Raw genomic sequence first — 17,679 nt, forward strand, 5'->3', positions numbered from 1 at the left:
AGATGAAGCTTTACGATGGGTACAAACGGATAAGCGATGGTTTGTTCTATTCACAATAAAACACCACAACAGTGCTCAGTCCTGGGTCTCTTCATTGACTTTATTTCCCGTATTTCCTTCCGGTTTCCCATACGATTAATGGGTATAATTACACATGGAGCGGATAATGCTTTCGCCTACAGTCGTATCGTTACACCGTTTTCACAACCCCTTCGGTCTCCAGTAAAGCTCTGCCCTGTCTCTCTCTTCCCCCCAAAACTCCCTTCTTAAGCTCTTCCAACAGAGAGGAGTAGCTGGCTACCGCCTCCCTGCTTCCCGCTAGGCAGATAAGCAACATTAGGATTCGAAGCCAAAGTCTGCGCAATCTCCCTGCTCGCCTCAATCTTTCGAATCTGAATCAACCCATCACCAGCCTTGGCAATAGCCTTGCTAATAGTATCGGCACTCTCGGCCTCACCCTCGGCGCGGATGACGTTGGCCTGACGCTCCTGCTCGGCCTTCTCGACGATGAAGCGGGCGCGCTCGGCATCTTGCTGGGCGATCTGCTTCTGCTCGACGGCCTTGGTGAACTCGTGGCCGAAGGTCATGTGGGTGATGGAGACGTCCTCGAGGGCGATGTTAAACTCGGAGGCGCGGCGGGTTAGGTCGGTCCGGATGCGCTGGGAGACGGCTTCTCGTTGGGTGATGAGCTCGGCGGCGTCGAATTGGGCGACGATGGCTTTGAGGACTTCGTTACCGATGGAGGGGAGGACGCGCTCATCGTAGTCAGGGCCGAGGTTCTGTGAGACGCTTGTTAGTTTCGATGGCCTTCTTTTCTTCCAAATTATAAAAAATAATAGTGCAGCTCAAAAAGCTTATAAAAGCTATATGGGCATTCGAGGTGCAGCTAAAACATACCTGGTAGATCTTGGGAAGAGCCTTGACATCAGGTCTGTGAAGAACCCTCAAGGTCAAGCTGACCATCTGAAGATCCTTGCTACCCGTCGTCGTGGCAATGTTCCTGGGCTTTGTCCTCACATCGAAGATGATGCTCTTCTGTAGCCAGGGTACGAGAAAGTGTGTGCCCTCATTGATGACGGATTCCTTCACACCCGACAGCCTGTCGAAGATGACGGCTCGATATCCACCTCGCACGTCGTACATGGACTGCTGGAGAAAGGCCACGCCAATGGCGGCGGGGACGGCCATCCGGTAGGCGAAGTTGAGAGCCTGCGCCATTGTGTCGTATTAAATTCCGGGGATTAGTATTTCGGGTGAGGGTGGACGGTGAGAAGCGGGCTTATGTTCGCAGGCTCAGACTGTCGTCGTAGATAAAATCAGAACATTCAAAATCCCCAAATGCTTTCAAAGCTCTGGCGTTGCTCTGTCCTATCGGCAAATTCCGCCAGATTTCCGGAGCTTTCGGGTCACGGGCACCTCTGCTTCTGCTGACTAAGTCACGTAACCAATTCAGCCAATCACGGCTCACCCAATGCCAGCCGATTCGCGAACGAGTTTCTTTGATTTCTGCTCTCCTGCCAAAGCTCGCCTGATATTCCCGCTATACCCTCCGAGACCCCCAAGTCGACTTCAACTCCCTTCGCAGACAGCGACCGCATCGAGTTCCAAACGATTTCGTCAAGATGCAGCCTACCCCGAAGCTCAACGGCGGCGCCGCGCCTCTCCCCGTCGGCAAATACGGCCAGTATGTCGCCCAATTGATGGTGTTTTTTTGCGGGAGGGATCCAAACCCCGAGATCACCCGACCAAAACTTGCTCTAGCAATTGGAGGTTGAAATTGATGCTGACGATTCTTTTGCGTTTTATAGTTACCTTGGCCACTTCGGTCACTTCGGTAAGTCGGCTGTTTCAATGGATCGTCAACGCTGTTTTGGGAGGAAAGCGAGATGTGTTCTGGGACACGGAGCGGCGCTAGGGTCCCCCCATGCAGCGCCTACGACCGATTAACGAACGGCTTTACATGGCTTTATCGAGCGAGGGCTACCGAATGCATCCTACATCTTGAATATAGGGAGAATTCACATTTTCTCGGGACACCGGCTTACTGGTCTGAATAGGTGGTCAACCCCAGAAGGGTATCATTACCTACGGTCTCTCTGCCAACCGACAGAACCCCTTGGCCAACACTGCCCACGACGCCGTCTTCAACATCTGGAGGCGATTCTACAGCCAGGTCTTCTTCTGGGCTCCTCCTTTTGTTGCCGGATACCTCATCCTTGACTGGGCGAACAAGAGGTATGACGCATTGGAGACATGGGAATCGAATCCATGTTACGCATATTGTATTTTTTTTTTCTAACATTGTGTTTTAGGAACCACTATCTCAACTCCAAGGCTGGCCATGCCGAGTTTGGTGGTGAGGAGGAGGAATAAATGTTTTTGAGATGTTAATCGGGAATGGGTGGAGAATGTGCCATATAGGTGGTTCTGTATAACTGTACCTTAGACGGGGCGAACGCAATAGATGAATCCTATGTCTTGTACTCTCGCGGCGTGAACTTGCATAGCTTCTCTATCATTCACTTGGCTCACTGGACACAGCCTGGCAAATGTGTTCGTCGGTATTCTGGGGTCTCGAAGGAAGGGTTTCAAGAGTCTTGCGACTGAATGCACATTAACACCCAGACATTGAGAAATGTCCACCCAAAGTAAACGAGACCAAATGTTCTCCTGGCCTAAATTATCCTACGAAACTCTCCTCTTAGCATTCTCGCCCAACATTCATACTCTCCTTACAGAGTGAGGCCCTTGTGAAAGTAGTGCGAAGCAGGGTATTACATAATCAGAGCGGTGAGTGTGGGCGGTTGGGAATTTTTTCAAAAAAATCATCCTGGCAAAAAAAATCGAAAAAGAAAAGCTCCCCTCCATGCGATGAACCCAGGATCCCAGTGGTAAAGGAGGACAAAGGAACAAAACTCCCTTCACGACGACAAGCCCGAACCCGTCGGGTGCCCAATTGATACCGTAAATCCTCGACAAGTTCCTTTTCTCGCGGGAAATATTCTCTCGAAATTTTACCGACCTTACCTCTCTCCCAGCCACAAACCCATCAACACCGCCCACAATGGCCGCCGACCGCCCCAGCAAGAAAGAAAAGAAGGACAAGAAGGAGAAGAAGCGGAGCGCTGAGGAAGGCGTGAAGAAGGACAAGAAGGACCGCAAGGACAAGAAGGAAAAGAAGGCTAAGCTCGCCGCGGCGCTCGACGAGCACCTGCAGGCTGAGGCGGCGGCGTCGGCGTTGGCTAGCGGTGTCATGGCCGTGGACGTGGATGAGGAGACCACCACTGCTGTTGTCGTAGCTGAGAAGATTGCGCCTTTGTCCATGGTGCCTTTTGCTGTGCCGCTTGCGGATGAGAAGAGTATGAAGAAGGTCCTCAAGACCGTGAGGAAAGGTAAATCCGATTCCACCAACTATTTTTTTTTCTCCTTCAAAACTTTCGAAAATCCAATCACCCTCGCAGCACTTTTATCTGCACGCTCGTTTCCCGTTTCTTTTTACTGACTTTCTTTTTACCTCGATAGCCGCCAAGAACAACGCCCTCAAGCGCGGCGTCAAAGAAGTCGTCAAGACCCTCCGCAAATCCCCCGCGTCTTCGCCCACGAACCGCGCCTTCCCCGGCATCGTCATCATCGCCGGCGACATCTCCCCCATGGACGTCATCTCCCACATTCCCGTGCTCTGCGAGGACCACAACGTGCCCTATATCTTCGTGCCCTCGCGCGCTGAGCTCGGCGCCGCGGCCAAGACGAAGAGGCCTACCAGCGTCGTCATGATTATGGAGAATCCCGAGACGAGGAAGAAGGCGGCGGCTGCTGCTGCGAAGAAGGATGAGAAGGATGAGGGTGAGGATGATGGGGAGAAGTATTCTGATACTTATCAGAGTCTTGTTAAGTTGGTGCAGAAGGAGACGGAGAGGCAATCATTTTGGTAAGGAGAAAGGGGGGAACGGGGAGAGTGGTTGGGTGTAAGGTGTGACGTGTCCGGTCTTGGGGGTTTGCTGCTCGTGAAGGGGATATGGTTGAAGTCCACCAATGTCGAGCGAGGGTCATTTGTCGTCGAAACCGCTTTTTGGGCAAACCCTGTGTAATATCCCAACATGCCAGGAGGTGATATAAAACGAATCTTGGGGCGGGAACAAGGCGTTGAAGGTAGTGCTTTTTCTTCTGGCAGGTATAGTTTCTAACCGCAATCAAAAGGGCCATTTTTCTGGACTAAGCTCGCAAAGCTGACCGTATTCCCATTCCCCTGCATGCATTACTCTAAATCAGCCTACCATGTTTCTCAGTCCACACATTTTCGCTCGAGGATGGAAAGATAACGACCAAGAGATGGCTTCCTTGGCAGATGTATAAACTCTTTATTGGGAACACTGCAACATAAATGGAATTCCAAAAGATATCGATATTACTAACACATGGCCTCTTCCTAAGGCAGACCGTTGCCAGCTTTTTTTTTTTTTTTTTTTGATCATACACCAAAAACAGGATTTAGTCAAAGGGGTTGCTGCGAGTTCCCCACCAGGTGAGGAATACAGATAGTCCAACAGTCTCGACGAGCTTCGCGGCGACGCTAACACCAACTGTATCGAGAGGACGCTTCTCTTGCAAGACTTGCGCAATGTACTAAAAAGGGTGAAAAAAAGGCATTGATGGTCAGCATAAATAGGCCGGCCTTCGCTTGAATTCAGGAGGAAGTATATATAACGTTAGCAACAAAGGGGCCACTTACAGTAGGAGCAGATGTAGCCAAGAAGATGAGACCACCAAGATACGCAGCCCCCTTATAAGTGAGTGTTCCAGTAGCGTTGATCAAAGCACCGACGCCATAACTCTGGAGGGCGGAGCCGACGAGGGTGGTGCCCCAGGCGACAGCGGCGGAGGAAGCCTCGCGGGATCGGAGGAACTCCTCCTTGGTGTTGGCGGCCTTGGCGCGCTGGTAGGTCTGGCCGAAGAGAGGGCTGAGGACGGCTAGCTCGACGGTTTGGTTGAAGGCTGTGCCGATGGCGATGGCCGAGGGCTTGACGGCGGGGAAGTCTTGGGAATGGGGGATCTTTGTGTTAGTTGAAACTCTTGATGGGGATGATCTGACGATGGCTTTTGAGAAGGAGAGGTGAGGATGCCTTCTCTCCCCAATTGGAGCCAGGGGCTGAGGGATGCTTCTTCATCGGAATTGAAATCGGAATTGACTCACATTGAAGAGACATGTTGGATGATGAAGGTGAAGCTCGGGCTAGATACGATCAAGATGGAAGTTCCTTGCGATGGATAGGCACAGCGAGACTTGGAGATTGGATGGAGGGAAGACGTCAGTTCGAGAGGGGGGACGCAGGGCCTTTTATGTCAAGGGAAGAGGTGGGGAGAGCTCTGAACAGAGGAAGCAAAAAGCAAACGGAAACATGGGGAGCTCGAAGTAGCAAGGACCTTTAGTTCTAGCTGTCTCTCTGTTCTCTCTTCTCTCTTCCTGAGTAGAGACTTGGGGGTCGATCACGAACATGGCATGCTCGCATGTACCTCGCCGCCGATCGACACCATCGGGCGATACATCATGGTTACTTTTGTTTTCTCCTGACAATAAGTCACGTCACGGGCCTGACATGCACGTTCCAGCTTGGATCTTCCCCGTTGGGAGCTTCTGTTTCCCATGTTTCTGATGTTTCCGGTGTTTCTCAGTGCGCTCTGCTCCTGTGCGATGATGTCACCGAGCTTTGTCTTTAACTAGTCCCTTTCGGCGGCGGGGTTTGTTCCAGGATCACCCGGTCCCGACCATGATGCGCATCTACCTAAAATATCGTCACTGACCCGTCTTCCTCGGCTATTTTGTAGACGATCTGTCGAAGACGACATGACAGAAACAAGAAGACATGGACTTGAGGAAGAAGCGCTCTTATTGAAGGTCAAGCTGTTGAACAATGGCTTCAGCAAACACCATCATTGACAAGATTTAAATGCGGCGAGGGAACTTTGAGACATGCGGAAACGGCGTCGGCTGGTGTCCCGTCCTGGTACTCCTGCACTGAACTCTTGCATTGAACTACGGAGTATTGTATTTTCTACTCTGCTGGCAGAGGGTACCGGATTTGAGTTTACACGTACGACTGATCGATTGTACTTAAGAGACTGGACTGAAATTGTTGTTTCCCACAGCCTGTAAGAGTATGAAAGTGCGCCAGAAAGTGCGCCACCACTGTCTACTTGAGCTCCATTTCAAGCAAAGAACTACACGCACAAGTCGAGCAGTCATCTACGCATACAAGGGTCTCTATCATGGGAGGCAGGGCAGAGACAGAAACTCAAGAGCGCAGCACTTTCAGCCGATCATTGGCTCTCCCCTCCCTCGCTCTAGGAGATGCAATTGTGTCACCATTATTCGTTCTTTCCCATCGATACATCATGAAAATGCTCTCAACTGGTAACCAGGGACAAATGTGCACCAGTTCAGTACCTTACCGTGCTCTTAGCTGGGCGCCACAATTTGGTTTAAAGTGCCTGTTGACATCATCTCTTTCTTTGACCTAGTTTTTTTTTGTATCTGGACCCCAAGATTGATTTGGGTCATAGTGATAGTTGCTGCCGAGACACGATTGATGAACGAATGCCATTAATTGCATCAGGTACACGAGTGGGGATCAACACACGACTGATGTCTTGTACTGGTTATATCTCTTCCCAACTGGCATGGACCCGAGGCTTCGTCCGGGGACCGGCACACTTAAGAGGTTCACAAACCCTTCCATCCAAGTCACCACCCAACATTGAACCTTGCACGGAGCTTTGCTTCGTCGCCGACAACGGCTCTTCATCAAATCTATATCCTACACGTACAAAAACATCGTACAAAAAAAGCCCAGGCTTCCCCCGACGGGAAGTCGCCGGTCCAACCGTTCCATTTGATCAAAACGCTCGTGATCGCTTCGCCATTAACCTAGACCCCTTCCCCCCGCCAATGCTGGAAAAAAAACAGAAAAAACAAACAAACATACCAATAAACAGAGGCATCTCTCGTCTGTACAGGAAAACAATGAGTTTTATCATATTGGTTTAAAGGAAGGGGAGAGAATATGGATTACATCTCCCCGGTCCCCTTCCTTCGGTGTTGAAATGACTTTACTGCTCAATGTTTTATGCCATATGCTGACCGTCCTAGCCGCCCCGTAATGCCAATAACGCTCGAACATCAGACACGTACTGGAGTCCCTCTAGGAAAGGGACCAAGTGAAGGAGATCGCTGTCCGTCGGGTCGTTGATCCAACCCTGGATAGGAATGGCATTATCTAAAGGGGCCGGTTAGATCTCTGAATTGAGTCTTCAACAAGGATAATAGAGAAGGCGGCCGTGCGAACCTTGGTGGAACATGTAGCTCAGCGGACTATTGTCCAAAATCATGACTTTGCTGAGGTCGGGTTCGACCGAGCTTAGATCCTTGATAAAGGCACCGTGACGGAATGTACAATGTTGCCTATAAAACCGCCCCGAGAAGAACTTTCTTTCTTGCTCGAGCCAGTCGATCACAGGGTCGGCATACTCCTGCACTGACGCCGTAAAAATGACCAAGTTGTACCACTTGCATACCTTTGGTGAAGAATCACAGTTAGCATACCAAAGGCTCTCTCTTTTTATGTCCCACCCTTACACCCTGACATGAAGCCACGTAATAACGAAAGGTGGATAGGTCCTTACCCTGCGCAAGAAGTGATCGCAATACGGTCGCTTGTGGACGTAGTAGAGAATTGGGTGTTGCGGCCCAATCGATGTCTGCCCGCCTGCTCCAACCAGCGTCGTGTTCAATCGCACTTCCACCATGTGGCCGGTACTCATACGTCCGCCCTTGGACATGCTGTGGATTAACGTCTCGTCGAGGTCGAGAATGAGCGTCTTCTGGTGCTTGAGCGGCGTCGGTTCCAAATTCAGGTACGAGGGTTGGCGTCGCGGGATCAGCGGTCGTGGAGGAGCAGGAGTCTTGGGGTACCGAGTGAGAGCGCCGACGGGGGAGGTGGGAGACTTGAGCTGTGCGGATATGTCGGGGGTAGCAAGATGACCGGCCTTGCCCGTGCGGGGCGCAACGGATTGCGTTTTCCTGTGTCTTCGTTGTCGTAGGGCTTCTTCGTTATTTAGCTTGATCCGTATTGATTTCCTTCCAGCGGTGGAGTCTTCGACTTCGTCAAGCGACTTGGACCTGGTGTGTCTGATGGTGCTCTGGGACGTGCGCCTGGTTCGGGGTCTTGTAGCGTCACGTTCAGATTCGGAAGCCGCCGAGGACGAACCGGATGATACAGAAGGACGGGGACGAGCAGCGTTGGAACGACGGCGGGGACGGGGGCCTAGTGGCGGTCCCTCCTTCTCGTCGATGGCGAATTCAGAATATTTAGTAGAAGACATGGCTGCACGCGCCTCGACGTCGTACCATGCGTAGAGTCTCTTGAAAGGGTAAAAAGGTGCAAACTGGCCCTGGTCGTTGTAGAAGAACGCAAAGAGGTAGACGCCGGGGGCAGCCAGTGTTGAAAGGAACCACCGAAGTGAGTTGATCAGTGACGCGGCTATCCGCCGGGGTGCGAGCTGCCAGGAACAAGTCGATCGCGTGTTTCCTTCAATCGACTCGCCCAGCAGCGGCGAGCTCTCGTCGTCCACGGAGCTCTGCTCGGCGTAGTTTGATTCGGGTATTATATTGGGGTCATCGTCTTCGGTGGGCGGCGTCGGTTGTGGTGGTTGTGATGGCTGCGATAGTGAATCTTCAGAATTGGGATCCTCCCCAACACCTTCTCCGTGGTCTCCCGAGGCGAGGTCGGACTGGACGGCAAGTCCCAAGGATGTGAGGGAATTCGAGCGCGAAGGAGGCGTGCTTGGAGGTGGCGAAACTCGGGCGGAGAGAATGTTGAGAGAGTTCATCTTTTAAGCTGCCTGGACAGCCATGAGGCTCCCAGTCGCAACTATCGGATCGAGGGTTCGGCGAGGATGGCGTGTATTGATGTTGATTGAGTAGGTAAACCGTGTTGATGAAGGTGGGTTAGGCTAGGGTGCAGAAGCACGCAGCGGAAAGAGGATCGTCGCAATGGGTCAGGTCAGATGAAGCGAGCGTGGGGACGAGGATCGTCGGAAGAGATGGTACGGGGAGGCTTTGATTGGAGTGGGCAATAACTAATGCTTCGGAATTTTTTCTTTCTTTTTTTCTCGGCTCTTTCCAATTCAGGTCATGTAAGGATTGGGCTAGGTGAAAGGGCGGATTAGGATACAAAGGGTTCGGTCGTTTACAAGACAAAGGGTCGCAGGGAGGATTAAGTTTCTCTAGTTCGATGTTGATGTTCCAAGGAAGAGAGCTCGACGGAGGCGCCAGGCACTAAGGACACGGCGGCGACTAAGTGGGTGGGAGAGGCGCTAACGAAGGAACGCTGCGATGGGCCAAGGTGGTTATGTCTCGACAATGCAGAAACGGGTCGACCGTGAGAGAGAAGTTGCGAAGGAGGATCGAGGGATTGGCAAAAAGCTCTTGGTCGGTAGATTTCCGTCGCGGGTTGGAAGCCGAAGAGGGGAGACTGGGTGGTTCGTCGGGGTAGGATTTTGAGAACTTATGTGATCAATGCACCTGCGCTTTTGCTTTCAACGGTTGTTCTGTTCATGTGCCTGATGGGGTCTGGCCAGGTTTAGTGCCGATCTTGCAGTGGGCTCTTTCGGCGGATGGACATTGGAGGGCGCAGTTTAGAGCCGGAAGTTGCCTTGAAATGTTCTCTCTCTTTCAATTGTTCAACGTTCAATGTTGTCGAGCCCTTCGGGAAGTCTGCGTTGTTCACGTGCTGCGTCTCGGTTCAATCACGGTGGCTCCCAGTAGCTCCCAGTGGCTCAACCTGCAGGAAATGTTCGACTAGTGTCAGGTATGGCACCGATTCCGACCTGGATTCCGAGCGTCTCTTCTTTTTATCCTTTTCTTTTTCGGTAACGATGGACGGATAGAAAAGATCTCACGACATTCTTCCGCTAGATTTCCGGGGTGGGATCGACTAGGGCGATTTCGTGGATGTTGGGGAATATTGATGGTATTTGATTGAGGCTCTCGGCTTTTGTTGAGAGTTGAGACCAACGATAAATTGGACGGGAAAAATACTTCGTATAATTATCATCAACATCCGATCCTGCACGGACAAGATACCGAGATCTGATATGGGCGCGCATGTTCATTCTACTGGAGAGATACGTATGCTTCATCGCAAGGCCTACACAGCACCAAGATCTATGCAAAGAACGAGTAAGATTGCATGATCCAGTTTGTAGATCGCTGACCACTCGACACCATGGAATCTGAGTCGCAGCTCTCGTCCCTCCTCCAGTCAGAGCTGTTGGAATAACTCATAAGCTGACTTTGGGGATCGGTCTCGAACGATTCATTGTCCAGCTTGCTACAATGAACTCCATACTTTGTACTCCCTTCGTATTTTCAAACATGACCTTGGACAGATTTCAGTGCTTGGCCTGGCAATTTTCAGTGGCTAATGTGAGGTATGAGCTTTATTAGAGGCTGTTCTGTCTAGAAACAGCATCGAATTCCCGTACCACTTTTTTTTTTCTGGCCAGGCTCTTGAACCATTGACTCATCCCAGGAGCTACCCCACCATTCCACTCAAAGCCATCGAAACACAATCGCGAATTTCACGAACTGCATATCCATCATCACGAACTTCACTCTGGGGAAAAAGAAATCGTGTGGAAACTAGCACATAAACCTCCTCTTCCATTCCACCGGTCACGCCTCACTGAGTCTTGTGATCCCACGACCCTGTTTCCATTCTAACCTGCCTTCAATTGAAAGCCTCACCCCACATTGGGATGGCATCCCTCAATGCTGCCAGCCATGCGGCGGCCCTTGAAAAGTTTAACAAGTCTCTCAAAGGACAGGCCCTCGAGACCTCGATCTACAAGCTGACTTCGTGAGTCCCTATTCATGACCTTATTTTCTACTTCTTGTCTCTACTTGCTAAAGGACTCTGCTAACCTCCCTGCCGTAGCCTCCTCAAGTTGAGGCAAATCCAAGGCTCCGAGCCATGCGCCATCGCAACCGCAAACCTCCTTCTCCAAGTCGTCGCGAAATCCAAAGTTTCCGAAGTCGATCAGCTCCTCGCCCACATCTCAGCTGTTGGCAGCCAGCTAGTTGCCGCCCAGCCCAAGGAACCCGTAGTCGGAAATATCGTGCGGCGCGTGCTTGGCCTAATCAGAGACGAAGCTGAGGAGGACAGGAATGGTGGGATTAGTCGATCTTCCGGACATGCCACGCCTACGGACTTCCAGCCTCTAACCTCCGCAGTCCCGGCCGTCCCGTCGGGATCCGATTCCCTCTCGAATTTAAGACATGCCCTAGCTCGATCCTCCGCTCATCCCTCGCCGCCGGGCTACTCGATCGGCAAGACCAAGTCCCTTCTTCATCTCCTGTCAGCAGCTGGCCCTACGGATGGCAGCAGCTTATCGGGTATGAATCTGTCGGGCGCGTCCACGCCTACGGGGCACGGTCGAGCTAGATTCCAGGCCGTGAGGGGAGAAGTTATTGATGGAATCGAAGAGATCAAGGACGAGATTGACCAGGTTGACGATCAGATATCCGCCAATGCGGAAGCGCAAATACGGCCGGGCGAATATGTCTTGGTCTACGAGCCCTCGGCAACCGTGCGACGGTTTCTCCTGAAGGCGGCGTCGAAACGAAAGTTTACCGTCGTCACCGTCGTCCACCCCTCCCGCCGCCAAGCTGCCGCGAGCATTTATGGCGATCTCAGCAAAGGTCTGGCCAAGCACGGCGTGTCTACCATCAGTGTTGTTAGCAGCGCCGTGATGGCTTATATGCCGCATGTCGACAAGGTGGTGCTTGGGGCTCGGGCAGTGTTTGCGAACGGTAGCGTGCTCCTCGATGCGGATGCGGGTAACATTGCCAGGACGGCCAAGAAGCGAGGCAGTGCGGTAGTGATTCTGAGTGGTGTCTACAACTTTAGCCCGGAGATTCCTTTCGATGAAGAGGCTTTGGTCGATTGGGGCAACCCCTCGCAATCGGTCAACTACTCGGATGGCGGCATTGTCAACTACATCGCAGTGCAGAACCCAACCACGGACTTGATACCCGAGGACCTCGTCGACGTCTACATTACCAATCTGTAAGTCTTGCCATTCGGGTAGTATTGTCCCAAACCGCCCCGCATATACACATTTTATCTTCAGGGCTGGGGTAGGGATCTGAAGCTAACTGGGCATTTGTTACAGCGGTGTGCACTCGAGAGATCATCTCTCCAATATCATCGATGAGCACTACAAGCCAGAGGATCTGGACTTTTACATCCCGGCGGCAGCCCACTAAACGCCAGAACATCTGACATGAAGAAGTTTCCTGCATTGTAATCTCTCCCCCACACGTGGCAGGGACCAGGACCAGGTTGGAAAGCGAGATCAAAGAGCGTTATTTGTACAAGTATACGAAGTATGTTGGTGCTCCAAAATGGTTAGAGGCCAGCCCTGTGGAAGCTTAATCGGAGCGAATCAAGGGGGTGCTACTCGGCTAGCGGCTCGAATCCCGGTGGGTTTTGATGAGTGATCGCTCCGAACTTATTTCCGATTAGAGGGGGACTTCTGCTCGCATTCGCTTACAGCAGCTTGTGTTGCTGTGCGGGCATTCCGAACGACCGCCAGTAAATCGATGCATGATGCGGCTGGGGAGCCTGGAGGACGGGATCTTTTTGCTGCAAACCCGTTGCTGCCTGCATGGTCTAGAGCAGCGAATCTGCGCTAAAACATGACCAGACAGATGATCAGAAATCAGATAGGGTAGAAATAAAGCAGACGAGCAGGCAGGCATGTCCGGGCCGCGTCAGCATTTACGACGGGAAGTTAGGCGGCACACGTTTTCCGAGCAGGCTTCGAATTGGTGACCAATGCCCTGGAACCTCGTGCATTTAACTGCAATGTCGAAGTGATTGGATTTCCTTGTAGTGCGTAAGCCGCTGAATCACCCCACCACATCAGGCCCAAGACGATGCTGTTAGTGAGGATGGTGAACCGTGCTTGAGCCGTCATCCATCAATCAATACCTTGTCCTCCATTCGATGCTACCTAAACCCACGCCATGAGACCCTGGAGATCCTGGCCTCAGGTGTCATTCTGACGAGGGGAACGAGAAGGGGGAATCACGTCTTCAACGGGACAGGCTTCGTGGTTTGTCCAATCGAAGACGTCAACTGAAGCCAGATTCGCAAGCCATGGCCTTGCCGAACATTTAGACTACAAGATACATTGATACATCAAGCCCATGTTCCTCGAAACGGAAACGGTGTGACGTGAAAGTGCAGATTAGGATGCCACAGCCCCGAGCGAATCTTATCTGAGTATTTATTCGACACAGCCCGGTGACTTCGCACCTTCCTCGTTTTTCGTGTTCGTGGATAGGCAAAAGTACTTTCTGAAAGGTACCGGGATGCAGAGCTTGGAGATGAGGCGATCTTTCTGAGCCACCTGGCACTGAGGAATATAAGTACATATTCTGCGCCTTCCCGTAGCATCTCGCCCTGCGCGACTTCCTCTGAGATTCCCGACTTTTGACAAGCTCCAGGGTCTGCCTTTGCCTGTTTGACCTTCTTGTTCTACTGGGCTATATAATTTCCCTTGAAGTTCGTAACCCAACACTTTACTCGAATAATCCGAGCTTCTTCTACAGAGAAATTTCAAATCTCGACAGGAGGGCATTAATATGCAGTCGTTCAACGACGTTCCCCCTCCGCCGTATAGCGAGACCGATATTTACTCGCACGCCGGCGGACACCCCACCAACACGGCCCGCCTTTCAGTCGGCCACCTCTCCCCGCTCCCCTCCCAACACGGAGACGATGCCTTTTCTACTTCCACGAGCGGTGATGTGATTTATACCCCGCCGTTAACCCCTCAGACTTCCCACAGCCGTCCTGTTGAACCATCGGCTGCGGCCGCCGCTTACTTCGACACCCGCCCGGCTCCAGATGTTGTACCGGCCCAACTTATCGAGCACACACTCACCGTAACTGCATCCAGCACGCCCGAGGACTTCCCAATCACCGATTTCCCATCCCGTGATGTGACAGAGCAAGACTGGAGGACATTTCTGAATTTCCTCCTCCCCGATCACACCACGAGGAGGAATGAAGCGGTTGCGGACCGGAAGCTGAGGGCGGAAGGTAGTGATGCAAGCACTTCCGGCGATGCCGAGGCGCAGATCAGCGCCATCCGGTCGGAAAACGGATCGACTGGGCAGTCTCGTCAAGATATCGAGCGCACAGTCGAGGAGTGGAATGTCTGGTTCTTCTCTCCCCGTGGTGTCCGTATACACTTGACCCCCGAGGCGGATGCAAGCCGGATGCCTGGTGCATGGGACCACTCCTTTGATTCCACCGCTCCTGCCGGCCCTTCCAACCCTCAGTCTAATCCCCCTAATCTGCAACCCCCCACTGGCACTGGACCTTGTCCCAGTCCGACGAATGCCCGAGGTTTCAATTTTGGCGGCATCCGCATTTCGGACGAGGGCGTATCCCTCGGAAATAACCTTGTCGCCGACAGGAACGGCATCCGCGTCGGCCAATTCACCGCCGACCACTCCGGTATTAAGTATGCCGGTCGAAACCTCCTTCCTGGAGCCGGGTTTGCCCCGTTCCCACCTCATCGTGGTGGTGGTTGGAGTCACTATGGGCCCCTGGGCGGTAGACATCCCGGCTATGGTCCCTTCGGTGCTCACCCGAGAGGACACCACTATCCTCCTGGACCCCACGGCCATCACCACGCCGCATCCGTTTCTTCGAATGACAACTCCTCGGACTCCTCGTCATCATCTGATAGCGATGACGATGGTAGCTCCATTGGGTCTCTCCCGGACTATGACGAGCTGGATCGTCAGCAATTCACCGTTTACTCCGAGACCCTCCAGGCGTGGCTTTCTCGATCCGGCGGCCACATTTCGAAACAAGACATTCGCCAGCTCAAGACTCAACTCCGCGCCGTCCGCTCCAAACGCGGCGACCTGAAGCCCGACGAGCGGAAAGCATGCACTGTGGAAATCAAGGGGCTCATCCGCCAGCTGAAGCAGGTCATCAAGCAGCAGAAGCAGGAGAGGAAAGAGCTCAAGCGCAAGGAGAAGCAGCGAAAGCGCGCTGAGAAGAAGGAGCGCCGGGAGAAGAAGCGGGAGCTCAAGAGAGCGAGGAGGGACCATGCTCGTGGCAGGGTTGGTGCGGTTCCGCCTATCCCTCCCGTCCCTCCTGTACCCGCCACCCCCGCTGCTCCCGCTGCGGCCCCGGTTCCTCCTACTCCACCCGCTCCCCCTGCGCCTCCCGCACCTCACGCTGTTCCTATGATAGACCCAATGGGCTTCATGGGCCGTTGTAGTCCCGGCGGACGCGGTCGTGGATTTGGAGAAGGTTGTGGTTCCCGCGGAATGGGAGGTGGTCCATGGGGCAACCGCCATGCTCCGGGAGGCCCTTTTGGGGCTAGCCAGTTCGGAGCTGGTCCATGGGGTATGGGTGCAAGCAGGGGAGGCTTTCCCGGTGCCTGGCCGGATACCCGTGGACTGGAGTTTAGCGAGGGACGACTAAATGGCTACAACAAAGCGATTGACAAGCTGGAGAAGAAGATTGAACAGAGAGAAACGGAACTCTCTAAGCTCGAGATAGAGATGGCGTCTGGAAACCACGGCCGTGGCTGGGTAGCGAAGAAGGCGGAGAGCAAGAAGGTAGCGCTCGAGAAGGAGATCGAGGACATCCAGAGCGCCTTGGAGCATATTCGGCTGCAGGCTGATGAGGAGTATGCGAGGATAGTGGAGGCCAGGGAGAATGCCTCGTACTAAATGACCGGCTCTGCTTTGTTTTTTTTCCCCATTTTTTCCCCCATGATTTTCTTTTTCTTTCCTGGTTGTTCACAAACGCTTCTCCCGGTTGTTTTATTTTCCTGATGACATGTACTATACCCCTTGGGATTTTAACGAGATTCATGGATTCATTAATGAAAGTAATGTTACCGCCATAAATTTTCCATACGTGACCGTCATCTATGACCTATAACTTTTTCTTTTCCCGGAAATCCCCAGCTGCTCTAATGCTGGCGAAGCCCAAGCCCAAGCCCAAGGTCTCCTACCGCTATGCAGAAATGAAAATCCAGTTCCATATAACTTTTGCCTCGAATCGAGAACCCTCCGGGATCTAGCACAAGTACTCCCAAAAGCTCATTCATTTTAACCAGTTCGTCCTGTTCTTCAACCCCCTCCCTAGCTCTTATGCGTCTCATCCCTCTCCACCAACTCCCCAACCCCTAACGCCCTCCCAACCTTAACCTTCCTCTTCTTATCAGCCGCCCGTCCGACATCACCCACGGCTTCGCCCTCATCCTGCGCCTCTTCATCGCCGGTTCCTTCCTCGCGCTCGCGGGCCTCCTCGAGGAGCTCGCGGATGTCGGCGAAGTCACGCTTCATGCAGAAGGCGTCCTCGCCGTCGGCGTAGTACTTGCTCTCGGTCTTTTCGGTCTGGAAGCCGAGGGTGTCGCGGTAGAGGCGGATGGCGGCGTTGTTGGAGACGCGGACGTGGAGGGATACGTATTGGGCGCCGAAGGTTTCGACCATTGCGAGCTCTGTAACTCGAGTTAGTTTTCGATATAATTTTGGGGGCGAGGGAGAGTTGGGGGGAAAATGAGGGAGTATAATGAGAATTAGTTCTAGAGACATACGGCTTTGACGCATCAGCTTCTCGGCGATTCCCAACCGCCTATGCGTGCGCATGACGGACAAGCTGGTAATGTGCCCATGCTGGACGCCGTCGGTGGGTTCCTCCTCCATCTTGGCGAGCACGTAGCCGACGATTTTGGGGTAGTCGTAGGGGGACTTCTTGGGGCGGGAGACGTCGACGGCGACGAAGCTTAGCTGGGGCCAGGAGAGGGCATGGTAGAGGTAGTACTTGAGGAAGTAGTTCTCAGGGAGGTTCTCAAGGTTGGCGTGTTGTATGAGGGGCAGGTCGGAGGGTTGGAGGACTCGGATATCCATGGTTGTTATTCTGGCCGGCGGCTAGCCTGTGTGACTTCTAGGGTGACGATCGGGGGTGAACGAGGGAGGGTAGGTAGATAGGTCCGAATGAGAGGGTGGGGGTTTATGTCCGCCTTCAAGAGGGTGGGATGGATTGAGGTTCGTCGATGACGAGGCTGGAAATTTTGGCGGGTTGAAGACCTCAATTCGTCTGTGTGCAGGTGGCAGAAGTCAGCCAATGTCAGAGTGAGCCAGCTTTCAAAATTCGGCGTAAAGTGGGGTTTATTTCGGTGAGCTAAATCAAAGGTGGGGCTGCCAAGGGGTCTAGAACATTGAACCCGGCTTTCACTTTGATCTCCCCATGCAGTTGTTGGTGCTCATTTTCTGGGAGCTCAATTCCTCTCCTGGAAACGAAACGCGATTGTCTGTCCGGTCGTCTGTGAGCTCAGCAACATCAATTGAGACTTGTCTATATACCGGTCTTCGCAGCCATGACGCCAAAGCAAAAAATCAACCCCAAGGTTCGTGCACCTGTCTCGGTTACGCCGTTGTGAGAGCTCTGGATTTTTTTTTTCGCTAATTCTCTTAGGCCGTCATGGCGCCCGTGGCGGCTTTTACGATGGCATGCATCCTATTCTTGTATGTCTTGTGACCACTGTACTCCCTAGTTTATTTACGATTTCGCAATCGTTCAC

The 17,679-nt window shown here is 52.7% G+C and overlaps 7 protein-coding genes and 1 pseudogene across 7 annotated transcripts; 4 read left to right on the forward strand and 4 right to left on the reverse strand.

The window, feature by feature from the left end:
• Window positions 1-266: 266 nt before the first annotated feature.
• Window positions 267-1,218, reverse strand: SAPIO_CDS10765 (Prohibitin-1; the record flags this gene model as incomplete). The annotated part of the gene is made up of 2 exons (XM_016784307.1): window positions 267-779; window positions 898-1,218. The coding sequence occupies 2 exons, from the start codon at window positions 1,216-1,218 to the stop codon at window positions 267-269; spliced, it is 834 nt and encodes a 277-aa protein (XP_016638536.1).
• A 404-nt stretch (window positions 1,219-1,622) lies between these two features.
• On the forward strand, window positions 1,623-2,373 carry SAPIO_CDS10766 (uncharacterized protein; the record flags this gene model as incomplete). The annotated part of the gene is made up of 4 exons (XM_016784308.1): window positions 1,623-1,684; window positions 1,809-1,834; window positions 2,058-2,235; window positions 2,313-2,373. 4 exons carry the CDS (start codon window positions 1,623-1,625, stop codon window positions 2,371-2,373), a joined length of 327 nt encoding a protein of 108 aa, XP_016638537.1.
• Window positions 2,374-3,064: 691 nt separating this feature from the next.
• On the forward strand, window positions 3,065-3,932 carry SAPIO_CDS10767 (putative H/ACA ribonucleoprotein complex subunit; the record flags this gene model as incomplete). The annotated part of the gene is made up of 2 exons (XM_016784309.1): window positions 3,065-3,392; window positions 3,523-3,932. 2 exons carry the CDS (start codon window positions 3,065-3,067, stop codon window positions 3,930-3,932), a joined length of 738 nt encoding a protein of 245 aa, XP_016638538.1.
• A 556-nt stretch (window positions 3,933-4,488) lies between these two features.
• Window positions 4,489-5,204, reverse strand: SAPIO_CDS10768 (uncharacterized protein; the record flags this gene model as incomplete). The annotated part of the gene is made up of 3 exons (XM_016784310.1): window positions 4,489-4,623; window positions 4,730-5,034; window positions 5,192-5,204. 3 exons carry the CDS (start codon window positions 5,202-5,204, stop codon window positions 4,489-4,491), a joined length of 453 nt encoding a protein of 150 aa, XP_016638539.1.
• Window positions 5,205-7,140: 1,936 nt separating this feature from the next.
• SAPIO_CDS10769 (Nif domain protein) lies at window positions 7,141-8,883 on the reverse strand (the record flags this gene model as incomplete). The annotated part of the gene is made up of 3 exons (XM_016784311.1): window positions 7,141-7,271; window positions 7,341-7,569; window positions 7,678-8,883. The coding sequence occupies 3 exons, from the start codon at window positions 8,881-8,883 to the stop codon at window positions 7,141-7,143; spliced, it is 1,566 nt and encodes a 521-aa protein (XP_016638540.1).
• Window positions 8,884-10,812: 1,929 nt separating this feature from the next.
• SAPIO_CDS10770 (uncharacterized protein) lies at window positions 10,813-12,322 on the forward strand (the record flags this gene model as incomplete). Its single annotated transcript, XM_016784313.1, has 3 exons — window positions 10,813-10,913; window positions 10,992-12,122; window positions 12,229-12,322. The coding sequence occupies 3 exons, from the start codon at window positions 10,813-10,815 to the stop codon at window positions 12,320-12,322; spliced, it is 1,326 nt and encodes a 441-aa protein (XP_016638541.1).
• Window positions 12,323-13,705: 1,383 nt separating this feature from the next.
• On the forward strand, window positions 13,706-15,820 carry SAPIO_CDS10771 (annotated as a pseudogene; the record flags this gene model as incomplete).
• Window positions 15,821-16,237: 417 nt separating this feature from the next.
• Window positions 16,238-17,005, reverse strand: SAPIO_CDS10772 (N-alpha-acetyltransferase 10; the record flags this gene model as incomplete). The annotated part of the gene is made up of 2 exons (XM_016784314.1): window positions 16,238-16,596; window positions 16,693-17,005. The coding sequence occupies 2 exons, from the start codon at window positions 17,003-17,005 to the stop codon at window positions 16,238-16,240; spliced, it is 672 nt and encodes a 223-aa protein (XP_016638542.1).
• Between the last annotated feature and the right edge of the window lie 674 nt (window positions 17,006-17,679).

This window comes from Scedosporium apiospermum, assembly GCF_000732125.1.
Source record: "Scedosporium apiospermum strain IHEM 14462 chromosome Unknown SEQ_SAPIO_0176, whole genome shotgun sequence".
Classification (NCBI taxonomy): Eukaryota; Fungi; Ascomycota; class Sordariomycetes; order Microascales; family Microascaceae; genus Scedosporium; species Scedosporium apiospermum.